This window comes from Bactrocera tryoni, chromosome 2 (genome assembly GCF_016617805.1).
Source record: "Bactrocera tryoni isolate S06 chromosome 2, CSIRO_BtryS06_freeze2, whole genome shotgun sequence".
Classification (NCBI taxonomy): domain Eukaryota; kingdom Metazoa; phylum Arthropoda; class Insecta; order Diptera; family Tephritidae; genus Bactrocera; species Bactrocera tryoni.
The window spans coordinates 16,751,609-16,772,778 of NC_052500.1; the positions used below are offsets into that span (position 1 = coordinate 16,751,609).

Consider the following 21,170-nt stretch of genomic DNA (forward strand, 5'->3'; position numbering starts at 1 on the left):
AGGCAGCGCAATAAGAGTCGTTTTTGGACTGATCTGTTTTCAAGCAGGCCATAAACAGCACAAACGGCGTTGGCGTCAACGTCAGCGTCACTGTCGCTATGCCTTAATTCTTATTGCGAACGTTACGCTGACGCTGCTTGCACGCCGTGTATTTTGTATATTTTTGTTTGAGTGACTTTTTGGTCGCTCGATTATTATTGTTTGTGTCAGTGCTATTTTGACGCGCGTGCTGAACGTTCGTACACTAGAAGTGTGGTACGGTGATTTGATGATGTGTGGCGTTTCGTACACGAAAAGAACTCAGTACAGAAAATAAAGGAACAAGTAGTAATAGTAAAACGTAAGAAATAAGATATCAACGTGTTGCGTCGAGAGTAATACATAGTGTGTTTGCAAGGCGGTTAGTCGTTACGCGAACTGATAATTGATTGATGGCATTGAATTTAGTTAACTTGACGTTAAAAAAGTGTGAATCAGTGAATTTATATACGAATTTCTAAATGGATTTTTACACAGAAGCAACAATTATTATAAAATGCACGAAAAAATATTTAAAAAAAATATATAATAAAATAAGTTCAACAAATAGTGACAATCAGAAATAGCGTGAATAACTGTAATTTTGAAATAATAAAAAACAAAAAAGCGGTAAAGTGGAAGACTAAGCAAAACTATAAGCTAGTAAAAACTAGTCACATAAAAAAATTGCCGACGGCAAAACAAAAGCAGCAACAATAAAATTTTTAACAAGCTAAAAAGTTTGATAACAACAACTGCAGATTGCAATTACACATTTGTTAGCAAAACGATATTAATTGCTTGTATTACAATTGGTTGCCGCTGAGGAGCGTGTAAAATAAATTGCCGGTAATAGCAACAGTGTTCTGAACGCTGAGCGCTACAAAGTGTCCAAAACAACCACAACCACAACAACAACACACCAAACTCGCAGAAATACGCTCACATTATATATGCGTACATAATACATATGCAAGTAGGCGCAAGCGTGCGTGTGTGTGTGTGTAATAAGAGTAGCACTTAAAAGTCATATAACATTGGTAGGCTGCAGGAGGCGCTAGCAGCAGCGCAGTAGCAGCGGAACAGCGACGCAACGCCAATACGATTTTTCATCATCAGCGGTGAAATAACACAACAACACAAACAAAAAAACATAAAATAACAGTAACAACAACAACAGCAGCAGCAGCAGCAATCTAACATTAAGTACACACATGAGAAGGCGCAGCAGCGGCAGCAACAATAGCAACAACAGCAAATAAATTAAATTGTAAGCAACAGCGACACACGGAATTTATTGATATTACACATTATGAGCGGTGGCGAGCATTATTAAAGTTTAAATGAATATGATGATGACAGTTGATGACGGCAGCGTGTAGCGTAAACAACAAACCGTAGATACAACCGACTTACCGCTTCAACCAAAAACCAACCAATAGCTAGTCCAACAGGCAAACAGCAATCAGTAAAACTAATTTCAACACGGTATTACAGCAAAGCCGCCGGTTAATACACAATACGCGGAGCGCTTCAATTATAATAAAATTTAATTTAACAAAATTTAATACAGTTTAAAAAGAAAATTGTTATAATTAAAAAATATTAATATCGTTTCAAGAGAGAATTAGTCTAATTTAAAAAAATTACTTTAATAAAAAAAATTCATATAATTTAAAAATAAAATTCACAATAATTTTACGCGTAAATATTTAAAACAAAAACATCAACTTGCATTAAAAAGCTTTTACAAAGTATTGAAAATTTGTAAAAAAAAAATTCTTCGTTTTTAAATGTCAAAAATTCTACGCTAATGTCGCGCTTAATTTACGCCACAATAAGCAGCACCAGCTATAAATCGCAGTCGCGTTCGAAGCGGAAAATTTGTGCAAATTTATAACTTGCAACAGCAACTGTAATTAACGCGTTTCGTATGTGTGCAACAATTTTTATTTAATGCTGCTCAAAGCAATTCAATCAAGCAGAGCCAAGCTTGTCAACCAAAAATAATAGCAAATAAGTGTGCAAGCTAATTTTTCAACTACGAAATTTGCTTACAATAAAATATATGCATATATATAGAAAATATTTTTTAAATGAAAAATCATATATCAACTGTTCTGTGTGAAATGCGTAGTGATTTCAAAGATAATCATCAAGAAACAATTAATAAAATGATACAATTTGGCACCGTTAAATATGGTATCGTCAAACAATTGAAAGACCGTGCGCACAGCGTGGAGAAAGGTGAGTGTGCATTGAATATTGCAAAATTAAATTAGTTTTAAAGCTGCTGCTGTGTTTTAGGTGTGATTGAGAAGCTGTGTTGAACCAAAATAAAAAAGGAAAAGTGCTAAATATTAACGCTTAGCAAAATTATACAATTTCGAGGTTAGAAAATATGTATGTGAAATCTAGGACAGATTGCGATTTCCAAAACTACACAATTTTGTTTGTGGAAAAGCGGAAATTTGTGCTTTGAAAAAGTTTTTGAAAATTGTTATCATATCTTCTGGTAACTAATAATATTTGTGCTAATATTTACAGCGTTGCTATGTATAAATTAGTGCATAGTGGCAAAAAAATTTATAAATTAAATAGCAGTTACAAGATTTTGTTCGAAAATTCGCTTTGTTTCCAAAGAGAAGCTGGTGTAATATTTTTAAAGAAGACTTGTTATAAAAGTTATTAAAAATATATATTTTTTAACATAATTATAATTTATAGTTAAAATTTATTAAAAAATTATATGTTATAACGCAACCATTTTCATATTCTATTAAATATTTAGAATCAGTTTTAAGAAACTTTTTTTCATGGAAGCGGCTTTATAAATTATATTCAATGAATATTGTTTAAATAAAATAATAATAATTTCTGTGTCTAGAATATGTGCCATATTCTTTCAATTTTGTACAAACTTGTTTTCATTGAGTTATAAAATTCATAATAAAAAAATTTAAAGTAATCAAAAAACCGTAACAGACGTTTTTTTTTTTGAAAAAAATAAAAAAATAAGAAAATAATTAAATAATCAAATTTACGAAAAAATCGTTATAGACCTTTCTTGAAGAGCCTTCAATTTTTTTCAAAATTCACAAAACGAAATATTGTTTCAAGTAGTTGGCAGTGAATGGCAAATTTTTTTTCTATTAATAGGAAAAAAATAGAAAACCGTTAGTCGAGGGATCTTTCCGCTACAATGGAGAGTTCATACTTAGAGAGCTTTCTTTGAGGTGTCTATCAACCAAATTTTCAGAGTACGAAGCAAAAAAAATCGATCTTTTTTTACCCATGATTATTTATAAACGACTAAGGAAGTCAATATTTTTAACTTAAATCGAAGAACATTAGGGAGTTTTATATTTCTCATACTAAATTGCTTGATTCAAGATTCAAAAATTTTCTTCAATGAAGATGATATACAATTTACCTAAACATTATAAAAACATTTCAAATTATTTAAAAGTGGTAAATTTTAAATTTTTTCAAATATTTTTTTTTTAATTCCGAAATTTATCTTTAAAAAATATTTATTTGCCGTTATAAAACTTTCCAATTCTTTTCGAGAATTTCTTTTAGTTAGAAAATTTATCTTAAAAAATATTAATTTTTTTCGATTATATTTTTTTAAGTTAGGAAATTTATCTTAAAAATTATGCAATTTTAAAAAAAAAATTTTTTAGGAAAAGTTTTAAAAAATATTTATTCGCCATAATCAGAAAATTTAAAGTTTGCATAAAATTCCGATTTATGAAATTTTACTTAAATAAATTTCAAATATTTGTTGCGTTTTTCGTATGAACATACAGAAAAATATACATACATATATGTATAGCACATAATATCCTTATTAAGAGCTACTTTACGACTTGCCGTCGGTGTTTTTTAAAAGATTTTTACTTTAAAAATTTTCTTCTAAAATGTTGAAACGCTTCATTTTCGAACTCTTTGAACTTTCGTTAACATAAAAACGTACTGTTATTTTTTACTATAACAAATATTTATGTACATTTTGTATAAAAATGTTTTTATAAAAAACATGAATAAAAATTTAATTTAATTTTTTTTATTTTTTAGTTTTTAAGAGTTGGGTGCGAATAGATTTTGAATTCTAGTGATTTTGTTGGCTAATATTTACAGACTCTTTTTGGACTTCTTTCCCATTTTTTAAAACCTACAAATAGTAAAATATTATTAAAAATATTATATTATATTTAAAATATTATTTTTACTATCGTCAGCTTTGAGCATTTCCAAATGAGGTCACATCATTTAATATTTTTTACTTTTTAGATGATTTATCAGCAAAAAAATTGAAATTAAGTTTTTTTATTGATTACGATTCACATATTTGGGGTAACGTGTCATAAAGCATCGTAAAGTCAAAAAATCACAAAATTTTATGCTAGTGTAAAAAATTTGTTGTTGGATTGCATACTAAAATAAGTTTACGCCAATACAACTCTGAACGCTATGTTTTCGAATCGTTATAACTTATAACTTTATGATACTAGTATGTGAAACCCCTAATTATATGTATATGTAGTGTCATAAAATTTCAAGCAGCTGCTTTCAGACCCAAAACCCAAAACCCAAATTTTCTTTCAATATGAGTGGTTTCAGTATATCGCTTTTCCTTCGTTTCTAAATTTATGAAAAATGATGTTACGTTATTTTGCATTTTAGGCGACGATATGCTTCTTCTATTATTAAATATTATAATTTTTCTCAAGGACGTTCATATAATTGATTTATATATAGTTTTCCAAATCAATTTATGTCTAAATCTACTTAAAAAATTCACTTTCATATTTACAAATTAATTTAATTGCATTATGTCCCTACACCTACACGCGCCCATACATACATAATTTCAAAAACAAAAACTTAAAACACAACGCAAACATAAATATGCATTTCAATTTGCTGTAAAGCTTAATTAAAAACGCCTTAAAAGCCGTTGAGACAATTCGAAAAATATTAACGCTAAAATTGGCAAAAGCGGACACTGCCAGCGCTAAGAAAAATTAAAAGAAAAAACAAAAAGCTAAATATTTTATGACATAAAATTTTTGTAAGCGCAAATCTACAAATATATAAATAAATAAACATATTTACACACGCACATATCTGCATGCATACGAGTATATAAAATAATATGATAGGTAGCCGCCAAACCAACACACCTAATATTTTTGTATGCAAATTTTGCTTTCAAAATCAATTAAAAAATTATATAGGTATGTATATGTGAAACTACTTTGGGCGCACAGGCATTTAAATAGCAAATATTAAAGAAAAAATAAAAATAAGAGAAAAAAGCGCAAATGACAGACAAAAATTGTTGAAAAAACCGAAGTTGAGGAAGATGAGCCAGAGGCTGCATGAGAAATATACAAATATGTGTTTTTATTGTATTTTTCAACTGAAATGGACCGGTAGATGCGCCTAAGTAAGTGATCTGACGCTCTGCAGTCGATTGGTGCGCCGTTGTTGGTTGCTTATTATGCCCATTAGGTGCTTGTCTTCAATGGCTACTCAGTTGCCGGCTTGGGTACGCTAACTGCTGGTGACACTTTTTTCGGACTTGTTGTTGCCGCCGAAATTATATTCAACTTTTGCTCGTTTGATTAATCATAAAATTCGGTTTAGCGCTTAATAATAATCCATAATAAAGCAACAAAATTGAATTAATAAATAATTAAAAATATATTATGTGTGTATTTATGTATGTTTGTGTGTGTATTTATGTATATTGTTGAGCGTATATGATGATACATACCTATTGTTTTGTGTGTGTGTGTTTTCAAAAGCGCGTGTATGAAAATTTGAATTTTTATGACACATAGATAGTTTCTTGTAGATGCTTATGGCTTTTTAAGCGACTTCTTTTATCAGCTTCAATCAAAACTAAAAGCCTTTGCGCTGGTCTAAAATGCGTTTTGATTGCTTATATTTGTTATAGTTCAAAAATATGCTTTGACGTAAGCAAAAAATTATGGTTATTATAAACAAAATGTCGGCAATGTGGCAATTTTGAATAGTTATCAGTAAATATGAATAAAATTTGTGGTTATAGTTATAATTAGCGAAGCTAGTTTATGGCCGTTATGAGGTTTTTTGTGCTTAATGTGTGTTTTTAGTGTATATACATATGTATGTATATTATATGCTATATATTTGGTCCTCATGAACCAATTTCTGGAAGAAAGTCTCAAAATTTTTATATGTATGTAAGAAAACTGAAGAAAATATGAAGAAAAAATAATTTTTAGGTTCATATCCTAAAATGAAATTCAAAATCTTTATTTGGATTATTTTATAGCTTACTCTCTTTCAAAATTCTTTTAAACTTGTTTTGAAACAAATCTACGGGTAAATCGTTTTACTTAAATTTTCATATATTGCTGCTTAAAATAAAAAAAAATTTAAAAATAATATAAAAAAATTAAATAATAGTATATAAAAATTAAAATTAAAATTTAAAAAAATTAAATAATAATTAAAGAAATTAAAAAAATTAAACAATAATTAAAAAAAATTATATATTAATCTAAAAAATTAAATAATAATTAAAAAAATTAAATAAAAATTTTCAAAAAATGTAATAATAAAAAAAGTTGTATGATAATTATCCAACATTTCAGGTATTAAAGAAGACCTGTAGGTGTATGGATGGCGTGACAGCCAGCCAGTATAACCCAGCCTAACCTATATAATATTATTTTCACCGCCTTCATCAGCTTTTTATTAAATTTTAAGGAAGTAAGACTAGTCTAAAAGGGCCGCTTGATAACCAATGCCATTTTATATGAAAATTTTCGTTTCAAATATGTAAGTTTGAGGGCTCTGAGCTATTTTATACTATTCTAAGTCAACAGGAAAACTCATTATAGCACCGCAAGACAGGAAGCTTTTAGGAAATGATAAGCCAGAACAAAAAAAAAAAACAAAAAACATAACAGGAAAAAGTTAAAAATAAATAAATAAATAGAAAAAATAGCCGACAATAAAATCAGCGTTATTTAAATATTTAATAGCGCACAGAGCAACATAAAACATAAATGGCAACCCACGCATCAGCAATGCGCGTGCAGTCTTTATTTATTCCGCAGAAATCGAACTAAACAAAATATATATATAAAAAAAAATACAAAAATAAAAATTAAATAGAACCAGAAAAAAATTATCTCCGCCTGCACTCAAAATACTCTTAATACTCTTTACAGTTTCATTTTAATAGCATAAAAGGGAATAAAATATTTTAATATATTGATTTTGATCCATCAGCTTGTATGGTAGCAGTACCCTATAGTTTCACAATTTCACAAAAGACTATAACTTTGCCTTTGGAAATAATTTACGCTAAAACTTCGTGAAGAAAGCTTTTCAAATAAAAAAGTTTTCCATACAAAGACTGTAAACTTTTTATCGTTCAGTTTGTATGGCAGCTATATGCTTTAGTAGTCTAATCTGAACAATTTCCTTGGAGGTTGTAGCGTGGCCTTTGAAAATAATTTGCGCCAAAATTTCGTGAAGATATCTTTTCAAATAAAAAAGTTTTGCATACAAAGACTTTATTTTGATCGTTCAGTTTGTATGTATGACAGCTCTACAAAATAGAGGTCCGATATCGTTGGTTCAGTCAAATGACCAGCTGCTTTGAGAGAAGAAGCCGTGTGAAAAATTTAAAGAAATTTAAATTAGAAACGAAATACAGTTTACTCTGAAAATTATATATGTATACAGTGATGGAAAAAATAATAGGGACATCAACTTTATTCCCATATTTTATAGCACAGATTTGCATATGTATATTCGCGCCACATTATTGAAGTTAACTGTAAACTAATGTTTTCAAACTGTACTTTAATTAAAACACCGTTAAAATAGTAATGAACGCAACCAAACTTTCTGAAATTAAGATCCTATTTTGTTTGTTTTGTTGAAATTAACGGCAAATAAAGCAGACAAAAAATATATTGCTCATATTTGCCACATTTTAATACTTACATAAATACATAAGTATATCTAAATATACATATGTACATATATTATCAAAATTTTTCTACTCCACTAATGCCCGCTTTTGTGCTGTTTTAAGAGCCGCACGATGAATTATGAGCCTTTTAGCGACCACTGTTTGCCTCATATGCTTTAATTAATCGCTACAGCTGATAATATGCACTAAAAACAACAACAGTTGCATCCAACAGCGACTAAACTAAAAACTCCACGCGACTAAAAATAAATTTACGCGGCATGCGAGACACACATATGTATGTAGCTACATCTAGATACAAGCAGCATAAATATAAATCTATGCACATACATACATATGTACATATATACAAAAAAGCATGTGTATGTATGTATGCCGACTTGCCTGCATTTAAGTAACTCAAACATTTTGAGCGCCAAACAATTTATTTCGATCTAGTATTTACTAAGACGCTTCTGCTTTTTTGGCTACCACATCAGATTGCTGCCGCTGATGGTGAAGTTGATGCACAGCCGATGAGGCTGATGAAGATGATGATGATGAGTTCAAAAAACGCATTTCAAGTTGCATACATTTCACAAAATCACACAACCAAATCTATAATGCAAGTTCATGCGCGCATACATACACAGACACATGAAGATAATTTAATACATGCATGTATGTATGTATGCATCTATTATAGCCGCTGGCTTGCTGTGCGCCAGACGTCGAAAACTAAGCGTTTTAAATGATACAGAAAGATCGTGTCTAAAAATGGATGCGGACAAGAAAGGCACAAGTGGCGCGGCAATTGCAAGTATACAAACAACAGTGAGGAATAACAGAAACAACAAAAACCACACAACAACAATAGCAAGCAGCAAGAACAAATAGCCACAACATTGAGCACAACAATAAGGGCAACAAGTCAAATCTGTAGCACGAAACAAACCAAATAAACTAAGCACCGCAACAACAACTTTGCACTACAATTTTCTGCGTGCGTGTGTTTGTGTATGTGTGTGCAATTGCAATAAAGCAGCAATGTCGCGCTGTGCGGCGCGGCAAACATTGATTGGCAACACACTTTGTTGGCTTTATAAATATTTAGTTGCTATTATTAATATTAATTATGCGCTTGAAATTTATACAACACCATATATGTATGCATGTACGCAAGTATGTGTGTGTGTGTGTCTCTGTATTTAGTTCTTTATGTGTTTATGGCTAAATATGGCACCGCGTAGGTTTTTAATTATTTAATTATAATTTATATTAAGTTTGTAAGCACTTATACAACAACAAAAACAATAATAGTTGCTCAAAATGCCACAATTAACGGTTGAGGGGTTTGAAAAGTTGGCGCACTAACGCTTTGCAGCACAGTACCCTTTTTCATTTAGATTTTTAGAGAACTTATAATAAATAATAACAGTTTGTAATTTTGGCAAATTAAAAAAAAAAAAATATTTTCTGGTGTAGAGGCTTTCAGAAACATACACATGCATATTTATATCTATGTATATGTTATTATACTTATGTATATATTTGTATGTTTTTTATAACCCGAGCAGGATATATAAAGTTTGTTATAAGGTATGTAAAATCCAGAAGGCAACGTCGAAGAAACTAAACGATTTAGCGACTGTATACATACATGTACATACATATGTATATAATTTTCACAGTAAACTTCGTTTATAATTTAAATTTCTTTAAATTGATTTAATATAAAATGCTTTTTTATAATTATTAGAAATTGTTTCATTTAAAAAAGTTAAATAGAAAAATTAAATTAGCAAAATAATTAAAAAAAAATTAATTAAATTAAAAAATAATTTTAACTAATTAATATATTTATATATTTTATTAATTAATAAATTTAAAAATTTAAAAATATTAATTAAATAAAAAATTATAATTTTAATTAATTAACATGTACATATAATATACATTATATTATTATAATATTATTTTTTAATTAATTACTTTTGTAAATTGTTTTACTAGTTTAATTTTTTTATAATTTTTTTTAATTTAAATAAAATTTAAAATTTAAATTTAATTATCTTAAAAATTAAAATTTTCTATTTTAATGTGGAAAAAAGAATAATTTAAGTTATTGTCCAAAGCAATATAAATAAATATGATTTTTTAAGCATCTCGAAATAGTAATTACGATAGTTATTTGCTAGCTTACATACACATAGCAAAGATTTATCTATGTATATATGAATGTACATATATGTATGTACAAATGTGCATATGTATGTATATGTTTATATATGTATGTATGTATATAACTAAAATCTTATTCAAAATTCTCTGAACTACATGTACATATGTATGTATGTATTCCTGTCTAAACAATCATTTCTCAAACAATTGGAATAAGTGATCCCTGCTGCGCTTTAGCTATTTTTATTTTTAATGTGTTTATTAAATTTTAATTCATTATTTATTTGGTTAAACATGCTAGCGTGTTCGAAACTAAACACAAAGCGAAGAAGCATATAATTCAAAATTGAGTGTGGAAAATTTAAACAAGTTAACAAATTGGCTACTTAAATATTTTTTAATTTTTAATTTTTTTTTTGGATTTGTAATTTTTTTAGTTATTTTTAGTAGACTTATTAAAATATTTTTTTCCAATTAATTCTCTAATTGTATTAATTTTTTAAATATTATTTTATTAACTCTTACATTTCTTATTAATTATTTTAAATTTAATTTTTCAATTTTATTTATATTTCTTTTATTCAAACTTATTATATAGCGCCAATGTTTTTTATATACTTGCATACGTACATATGTATGTATATTAATAATATCTATTTTTTGCCGCCACAAATCAGCGTGTTAATTATGATTCTAGTGAAAGCAGCGAATTTTTGAAAAATTTTCGCAAATCGATTTATATGTATTTGATTTGTGGCCAATTAAAGAAAAACGTTTAACATTGAAAATGAGCAGGATTTTATAAAGCATACATTTATTGGAGCATTTAATTGAGCACACACATAGATACATACATATATGTATATGTATGTATATTGATTTTGAGAACAAAAAATATTAACTACAACTAATATTCTACTTCAAAATAAAGCTCTAATGTCATGTATTTTAAACTATTTTTGATAAAGTTATATTAAATTCAAATTGTTACAACTTCATGGGGTCTAGAAATTATTTTAAAAATAATTTTAGGACTTCTAGTAAACACTATAATATTTTATTTTAGGACTTCTAGTAAACACAATAATATTTTATTATTTACTATTATATTTTATAGCTACAAATTTTAAGAATTTTCTTAATATTTCAGAAAAAAAATCCAAAAAGTTCCAAATTTAAATTTTCTAGTAGCGATCTTTAGTATATTTGTAATACAAAAGCATGATTGCAAACTCAAAGGTATATATAGTAAATATGTATGTATATATGTACTTACATTAGTATCAATGTAGCTGCTGTGTTTGTTTTTTCTCCCTTTTATGAAAACAAATTCATACAACGCAGACAATTGAGAAATTGCTAAGTTTTTCGCATGCTCGCGCAATCAAAATTTTAATATAGTTTATTCTGTAAACAAATATGAAACTTGTGTTATTAAAAATATTTAATTGTACATTTTTATTGCACATTAATGCATGCATACATGAAGATACAAATGTATCACGCGGCTTTTATTATAGCATTTAAAATTTTCAATTTCGTAAATTTTTGTGCAATTTGTGGGTTTATATGGTGAAGGAAATGAAAAAGTAAAATGAAAATATAAAATGTTAAATAGGAAAATAATAAAATCAAAAAGTTAAGAGAAAAAAATTAAAAATAAAGGAAGTAAAATTTAAACTTTGCACTTTGTTGGAAACTTATAAATAATTTTCTTTTATTTATGCATAAATATGCATTTCGTCTTCAATCACTTCCAATGAATTCTCCACCCAACTCAACCGAACTCCATTCACTTCACTCCGATTTACTCTCTCTGCCTACAACAGCAAATCATTACTCTGCACTGTTACATAGGCAGAATACTGTTTACGCCATACATAGGCTGTGATAGGCTGTTGCTTTATTATATGCATTTTTTATATGCTTAATCGCTGATTATTCGGTTTGATGTCAGAGGCTGCTCCCTGCACCCTCGAGAATTTAATTATACATACATACATGCATATTTGCGTATGTTTAATTGAATTTATTTTTTATTTATTTTTATTTTCATGCGAATCATACGCATTAATTTGACTTATGTATTTAAAAAACGAAATGGAAATTACGAATGAAAATGAAATGAAATTAATTTAATCTTTATTTTCTTATTCAAATATTCTGTTTTATTGAATATATACGCTTTTTATATGTATTTTATGCGCATATGGATAGGTAACTGTTCAAAGTACACCACATATACATATGTAGATACATATATGTATGTACATACATATGTGCGTATATGCTTTGTGTTATGCATAAAAGGAATATCTGTAAATGCGATCGCGTTAAAATTGCAGATACTTACATATATGTATGTACCTTTGCATGCTTTATTTCTTGTATTTTTTTGTAATAAGTAATGTATGCCGCACGGGGTTAGTTTGTGTTGAACCATATTAATAAAATATGCAGAATATTCCCATTGGGGTTATCAAAAGCGGATGTACACGCATACATACGTATCGTCATATACATACATATGTATGTATACAAAATGGGGCTTACAAGTTTACCGTATTGATTTTATGCGACAGCTTGTACATTTGTGCAAAGCTAGCACACAAATGCGGAGCTATACATACATATGTACATATAAACACAAGTGTGTGTTTCTGTATCGTTTCACATTTTTTATTTATTTTGGTGCGCTTAAATTTAAATAGACATGTATGCACATATATATACTTATATGCAAGAATTTCAATTAAATTTTGTGCATTTTTATTTATGCTTTAAGTTTTTCGGCATTAACAAGGTTTTTTTTATTTAAAAACTGAGAAAATGGAAATATTCCATTGAGAAGGTAATAAAAAGGCTTATAAATGTGCATATTTAGAATTATTTTGACTTAATAGAACGTGAAAAGCAACTAAAGAGAAAATTGTATGCATGTATTTTTTTATTTATTTTTTTTTTTATTTTTTGCGTGTTTGTATTTGTTGCAAAGCTGCAAAAAATATTTATTTTTAAGCCTAAGTCTATTTCTAAATTGCCTTAAAACTAGTTTTTATTAATTACTTATTTCATTACATGAATAAAAATTTATTTGAAAGTAATTTAAAAATAAAATAAAAAAAAAACTAATTTGTACAAAATGTAAACAGTTCAAAAAATTATAGAAATGTTTAAATACAATATAAAATATTTAATTTGTAAAAATTAATTTTATAAATTTTGGTATCTGGTCATTCTTTAGTTGGTTATAAATGTAAATGAAAGTCAATAAAAATAAAATTTAAAAATATTTAATTTTCTAGAAAAATTCTACAAATTATTCAAAAGTTCCAAGAATTATCTTTTAAGTAAAATTTAAGAATATTTATTTTGTAAAACTTAATTAAAAAGGTTCTAAAAATTCCTTAAGTTTATTTAAAACAATTTAAAAATAAAATCTAAAAATATTTAAATTGCCAAAACTAGTTTTAAGAAGTTTGCTATTTTCCATTAAATTAGAGATACATTTATTTGAAATTATATAAAAATAAAATTTTAAAATATTAAATTTGTACAAATTAATTTAAAAACATTTTGTATTTGGTTCTTATTTAATTATTTAGAAATATATGTTAAACGACTTTAAAAGTAAAATTTACAAATATTAAATTTTCTAAAATTTTTACAAATTATCTAAAAATTCTAAAAAGTATTTTTTAAATTAAATTTAGTATATTTAGTTTGCAAAACTTAGCTTAAAAAGGTTTTAAAAATTTTATTTAGAAACAATTTAAAAATAAAATTGCAAAAAATTTATTTTAAGGAGCTTGGTATTTCTCATTTAATTATAAATACATTTATTTGAAAATTATATGCAAATAAAGTTTTAATATATTTAATTTGTTTAAACTAATTTTCAAAAGTTCCAAAAAATTTTAAGTTTATTCTAAAAACAGTTACAATTAAAATGTTAAAATAATTATTTATCAAATAATGAATTAAAAAAATTCTGAGGACTCCTTAAATTTTAAAATACTTAATTTGTACAAATTAGTTTAGAAAAGTTCCAAAAATGTCTTAAATTTATTTAAAAAGTATTTAAAATTAATATTTGAATATAATTATTCAAGAAACTATTTTAAAAAATTCTGGAAATTTCTTTAAATTCTGAAAATTTCTTTAAATTTATATAAAATCATTTTAAAAAGTTTTGATAATTTAAAAAAATCATTTTTTTTTTCATTTTCGAAACTCACGTGTCAAAAAAATTATATAAAAATGGTGAAAAATTACTTAACAAAATTATCTGCTAGTACTTATTTGCTGGCAAAACAAAATATGAAATATAGTTATTTATTTAGCAAGTGAAAAGGAGGCGCACAATAAATTTAAAGCTTAAATATAATACCCAAACATTGCCAAGCATTTGTTTACATGAATGAGTATGTATTTATTTGTACGTACATATGTCTGTTCATACATATGTACATACGTACTCATTAGCTCATAGCTTGCCAATTGTTTTGTGTCATAAAAATATTAATGTTATCTGCGTTTCGACAGCAGCCAATCCTACTGAGTCCGGTAGTGACGTGGGTGCCGCAAAGCTAATAAGAGCAATAAGAGCAAAGAAAAAAAGCAAAAACCTCTATTTAAAGGGATACATACACACATAAAACATATTTGAATATTATTTTTGAAATTTATATGCATATACATACATATGTATATAGATAGTATTTAGAGAGGTTCTTCATTCTTCATTTCTAATTTTGCTTTTTAATTGTATATGACAGCAAAATACATTACATTATAAGTACAAGTACAAGTATACCAGCTACTCAAATTGAACCTGGACCAAAAAAACTAATTTTTCATATTTTAATTTTTTAAGGCAAATATTTATTAGCACCTTCAAGTTCGGACTCTGAGCCAATGCAATTATGCCGTGCAGTTTATATGGTCCGATTCGGGCACAAATTGAACTCAACATACATACAGATTTATTTATTAAAAAAATCCGCTATTTTTGTTTTGCGGTACAATTTGTCTTCTTCGAAATTTTTTTCATATTAACGCCAAATCCATGCAAATTGTAGATATTTAAGAACCCACACACATACAAACACATGTACACAATCAAAATCAAATGTGAGAACGTTGTTTAGAGCAAATTTGCGACGCGAAGGTGGGCCAAATCGAAATTAACATGAGGAAATATTAAATTAATGTGCCAACGTATGACAAGAAAAATTATGTGCATTCGTTTAACGGTCAACGGCGAGCACGTTTACTCGTTGGTGGTGCTGTGCGTCGACTTCGTCAGTTTCGTTGACGTTGGTTGGTTGAGCTGCTCGGCTGCGCTGTGCCTATGCAGCACTACTGGCTGGCTGGCTGGTTTGCTGCGTTCGTACTCGCCAATATGTAAATACATACATGCAGGCATATATTGAAGCGTACATAGCGCTGTTACGCATGGCTTAAGCGCAAACGAATTTATGAGTCCGAATGTGATGAGAGCGTAGAAAATGTGGCGGTTGAGTAAATATGTAGGGGAATATCTTTAAATGTGTGTGTAGTACATTTCTGCACGTGGAAATTAAATTTTTTTTGTGACTAATGTGTTTTATTCGTATTTGTGTTATTAATTAGCGATTCTCACAGACTGCCAGTGTTAGCATTTTCTCTGCTAACTTGTGTTATGAGTTTATGCCGATGATATTGAGTAAAGTAGCGCCACTTAAGTAATTATCTACTTTAAATTGCGAACATATTAGTGTTTAAGTGTATATACATAGATACATATTTATATTTATATATGTGCATATGTACATACATACATATGTATCTGTAAACGTGTTTAACTGCTTTTAAAACATTTATGTTGTATACATATGCAAGGATTAGCAAATAATCATTTAATTATTTTATTGTCCGTCACACATATGTATGTATGTATGTATGATGGCTCATCGAAAACATGTAGATCAGCGATTTAGCTGATGTAGATATAGAAATGTATGTATGTATGTATGTCAAGCAAATAATTAGTCATGCTATGCAATGACAAATTGTACTGTGTAACATACAAATATGTACATATGTATGCATAAATGCATTTATACTCGTACATACATGCACTATTTACTGTATAAATCCAAAATTGTAAATGAAATAAAAAAACAACGTTTTAGAGATTAAAAAAAAATTTTAGATATGTATGTACTATATAAAAAAATTTTAAAAAGTATGTATTATAAACAAAATAAAAAAAATTTATGTTATACATATGTATATAAAAAAACTTTGAAAAAAAGGCAAAAAAATTGAACAAATGACTATTGCTTCAACAGTCAATTATTTAACTCGCACATTCATTTTGTTTAAATTAGCCAACTTTTTAAACATTAAATTCTGCGAAAGCTATTTGATTGTAATTTTTGAACTTTATTGCCATTAATGGCCAACTAAATGCCGTTTAAAGCACATTTGGGCAATAATTAAATTAAGATAAAATTGTTAGAGTTCAGCAAGACATATCAACAACTTCACAAAGTGTATGTAATACATATCGTATATTGTAAATATATATTTTTTAAAGGTGTATGTATATATTTGCACGTATTTCTGCATTGTGTATATAAATACACTTATACATAATTACATTTCGTCGTTAGTCACATTTGCTTGCTATCAACAATTTCGCATACAAATTGTTTTGGCTTGTGAAAGTGGATCTCACGTTCCAAATTTGTTAAGTAGCAGTCATTATTTATGTACATACATATGTAGTTGTTTTATTGGTGTGTTGCTTCTTGCTTTATGAATTTAGTAGTTCACTTTATTTTAACTACAATGCATTTTTTTCAATTCAATTTACCTATTTATATTTTTTCTTCTTTACATAAGTTAGTGTGTTTCTTGTATTTTGTGTTTTTTGTATTTTTCTTGCTTTTTTGACAAAATACTTAATACTTTATGTAATAAAAATAAATTAATACTTTTTAATATACATTTCCATTTCCATTAAAATTTTCATAAACTCTTTAAAAAGTCTATTTATGAAAAATATATTTAAATATTGAAAACTAAATTTTTTGAAATGTAAATGAAAATAGTTACATAATATTCATTAATATACATATGTATACATATATGTACATATGTACAATATAGTTATCAAAAATCTTTTAAGCTGCAAAATAACCATCTTGTATGTCTATCATTGTTGGAACCCTACTTTTCACTGCTCTAACACACATTCACACATATTTTATCAACTATAAATTTACTACAAGCCAATTTTTAAATCAACAAGACATTTCTTCTGCTAAAATGCTTATATTTCAAAAATTAAAATTTTTCTTGCTTGTAACATTTTAATTTTCGCTGCATGCGCTTGCTGTACTGAGAGCAAAACATAGCATAGAAAACAATATTAGCGAAGCACAAGAAAATAATAAGAAAATGCACAAAATGGCACAAAAAATGAAAGATCGCTCATTTAATGTGGGGTAAAAGTATTTATTCATTAATAAATCAAAGTAAATACATATATATAAACTTTTTGCTTCTATTAAAGCTGCAGATAAATCGATGGTTGTTGTTTGCTTAGCGGCTGAATAAACACTAGTGTTTTGATAAATTAGATTCTATTAATTGTAGGAATGCTTATGGTAAGATGAAAATGCTAAGTTAGAGAAAATAAAGATATTATGAAAATTGCATTAAAATTCGTTAAAAAAAATTAATTTTATATAATAATATAATTGTTTTTTTTTTTTTTTTTTTTAATTTAAGATGTAACATTTTCAATTTTAATTTTTATTTTAATTTTTTTTTAATTTTATTTTTTTCAAATTTTAATTTTTAAATTTTATTTTTTTCAATTTTAACTTTCTTTAATTTTTTTTTAGTTTTAATTTTTTTTTAATTTAAATTTTTTTTAAATTTAATTTTTTTATTTTATTTTTTTTTTAATTAAATTTTAATTTTTTTAATTAAATTTATTAATTTTTATTTAAATTATTATTTTTTATATAAATTTTTGTAAATTAAATTTTTTTTTTAAATTAAAAATTTTAGATTTGCCCTTACCACATATGTTTCCTGCCACATGCATTATTAAACACTTAAATACATATGCAAAAATTAAATATCATTGCCATAGCGCGACTTATTTCACTTATACGATCACTCAAACTGACCTACAGTTTTATTGCGTTCATTTGCGTTTATACATACTTATAACTATGCATATTTATAGTTATATGTTTATTTGTGCAATATAACGCTGCTTTGCGACCTACTCCATCACACAAAGACCCGCCGCCACTAGTATTTAATCATTCAATCAAACTTAGTTAATTCACTCTTATGAGTGTTATATGCATAGTACATAGCACACATATATACATATATTAACGTATTTGTAGGTACATACTTTGTATGCCTTGATGCATAGCAAAATTATGCATTTGCATTTGAAATATGTTAAAGTGAACTAATTGCATTTTTATTGTACATTATCACACATGCTTTATATATACATAGACATATATTTATTGCAAAGTCAGCGAAATTGTTGCAATTATAATTATAAATACAAATATGTATGAATATGAACGGGAATAGGAATACTAAAACGTCCTATAGAGGCCGTTCGTTGCATGCAAAATGTGCAGTATTGTTTTGGTCGCATAAGTATAGCATATAGACACTCGTATAGATATATTTTCATATGTAAAATGCAGTTAGACCTTCCTAATAAATCATTTCGTATTTGCATAACCATATAGTAATGCGTCATATAGTATTTGGAATATAGAAATATGACAGGCTAATGAGATGTACATACATACGTGCTAGCTGTTAGTTAATACGCTATTAAGGTATTGCAACCCTATACATAGAGTGTATGCCGAAAGTAGGTGTATAGGTTTCAATAAGCGAATAATGCAGTGTGCTTTATAGGAATGAGCTATTATGAGAAAAAGCAGGAAAAACTTTAAATTTAGTAGCACCGTAAATGGTATTGCAAATGCAATTTGTATGGCAGCTATATGCTATAGATATCCGATCTGCACAATTTGTTTGTAGATTGTAGACTTGCCTTAGAAAACAAGACGTGTCAAATTTCGTGAAGATATTTCGTCAAATAAAAGAGTTTCCCATACAAGAACTTGTTTTTAAGTGGTCAGTTTGTATTGCAGCTATATGCTATAGTGGCTCAATCTGAACAAGTTACACACAGTTTATAGAGTTGCCTTAGAAAATAAGACGTGCCAAATTTCGTTAAGATATCATGACAAATAAAAAAGTTTTCCATACAAGAACTTGGTTTTGAGTGGTCAGTTTGTATGGCAGCTATATGCTTTAGTTGTCCAATATCGGCGATTTCGATAAAAAACTCGTTTTTTGCCAAGAACATAATGTTTACAAAATTTCAGTTCGACATCTCAAAAACTATAAGACACAGCACGTCACGCTGATCATTTACATATGTATGTATATATAAACTGTATATGGTCTTCAACGTTTCCTTCTGGTAGTTATAAACATTCTGACAAACTTAGATATACTTCCGGTTGTATGAAAACTAAAATCCCTGAAAATAATTTCTTACCACCATTTGCAATTTCACCACTAATCTCAGTAGCAGACTGCTAATTCTTAGCGATCATTCACCTTGATCATTCAAAAATTGTCGAAAACTATTTGGCGCAACAAAAGCAATTCCAATAGTTACGGAAAACACATTTCCAAGCTGCTTCCAATGACAAAATGTCCGCAACTGATGCTAATCTAACTACTAAAAACGTTTAACTGCAGCAAAACAAAAGGAATAAGGCACAACGTGCAACAATAAAAACGTCTAATTGCCATTGAAGATCACTGATCTTGAGGATGATCTGGCTATTTAGAATTTTCGAATTAGAAAGAACACTTGTTACTGGTAAAAGGAAGTGCAAAGCAGCAATAAAGATTGCCACGGTGTACATCACTTGGCGCGAGCGTCAATGAAGTGCGCAATAGCGAGTTAGTCGAGCATTAAAGTGAACGCGAGCGTGTGGTTGCTTGACAGCTACTTCATACTCGGTTAACTAGTTGAATTTGCGAGTTAAATTTTATTTATTTATTGCCAAACTTATTGCAGAGTCAATTCTGTATTAAGTATTATTTGCAAAAAAAGTTAAACAAAAGAAGTGCTAATTAAATTAAATAGCTGTGGAAAAAATTGGAAAATCAGCAGCAAAAATCTGCAATGAACCCGTTTGAGAACAGCTGAGTTGTGGCTTCTGACTTCAATTGTTACTTTTGTGTGTTTTGTTTTTTTTTAGTTTTTATCTCTTTTTTTGATTTAATTTTTTATATTTTTTTGTTTTTTATTATAATTTTTTTTTTAATTTTTTTAAATTCATTTTTAATTTTTTTGTTTATTTTTTAGTATTTTTTTGTTATTCTTTATTTTTTTCTATTTGCTTGTTCACTTTTTGTTCTTTTTTTCATCTGCTTAACCATACCCACTCACCATACAAGTATTTGGTCACACGCTTGCTGCGGCGGCATTTCAAAAATCAAACTTAAATAAATTATTTGCCTTATATTTTTACTTCTTGAACGAATTTGCATCGTTTGCACATTAACGGCAATTTTTATTCGCACAAATAGTCTGATTTTAAAAATATTTTCCATATATTGACTTCGGCGGCGCGGGCAGAACCGAAGTGTCTTAAGTCTGCTGAGTGCAACGGTTATTAATATGCATATGAGCTGTTATGTACTGACTCTTTTACTCACATTCCTACATACATACGTACAGGTTTATGTGTGCGTTTGCTTTTCAAATGTATGGTGACACTTTAAAGTGCTCGAAGTTCAATAAAATTTAAAAGCGAATTCTTTTCGCAATAATGTTTAAAATATTATGGTGAATAACGTTTAAGCCGAATTTGGTAGCTGTTAGACTTCAGCGAGTAACGCAAAAGTAGCCAAATACATAAGT

At 27.6% G+C, this 21,170-nt stretch overlaps 1 protein-coding gene across 1 annotated transcript in view; it reads left to right on the plus strand.

Moving 5' to 3' along the window:
* The first annotated feature begins 2,114 nt into the window (after positions 1–2,114).
* The window catches only part of LOC120769378 (homeotic protein spalt-major), a 32,506-nt gene continuing 13,450 nt past the window's right edge, over positions 2,115–21,170 (plus strand). Inside the window, exon 1 of the mRNA XM_040096346.1 lies at positions 2,115–2,265. Within this exon, the coding sequence (XP_039952280.1) occupies positions 2,115–2,265 (151 nt within the window). The remainder of the gene's footprint in view (positions 2,266–21,170) is intronic.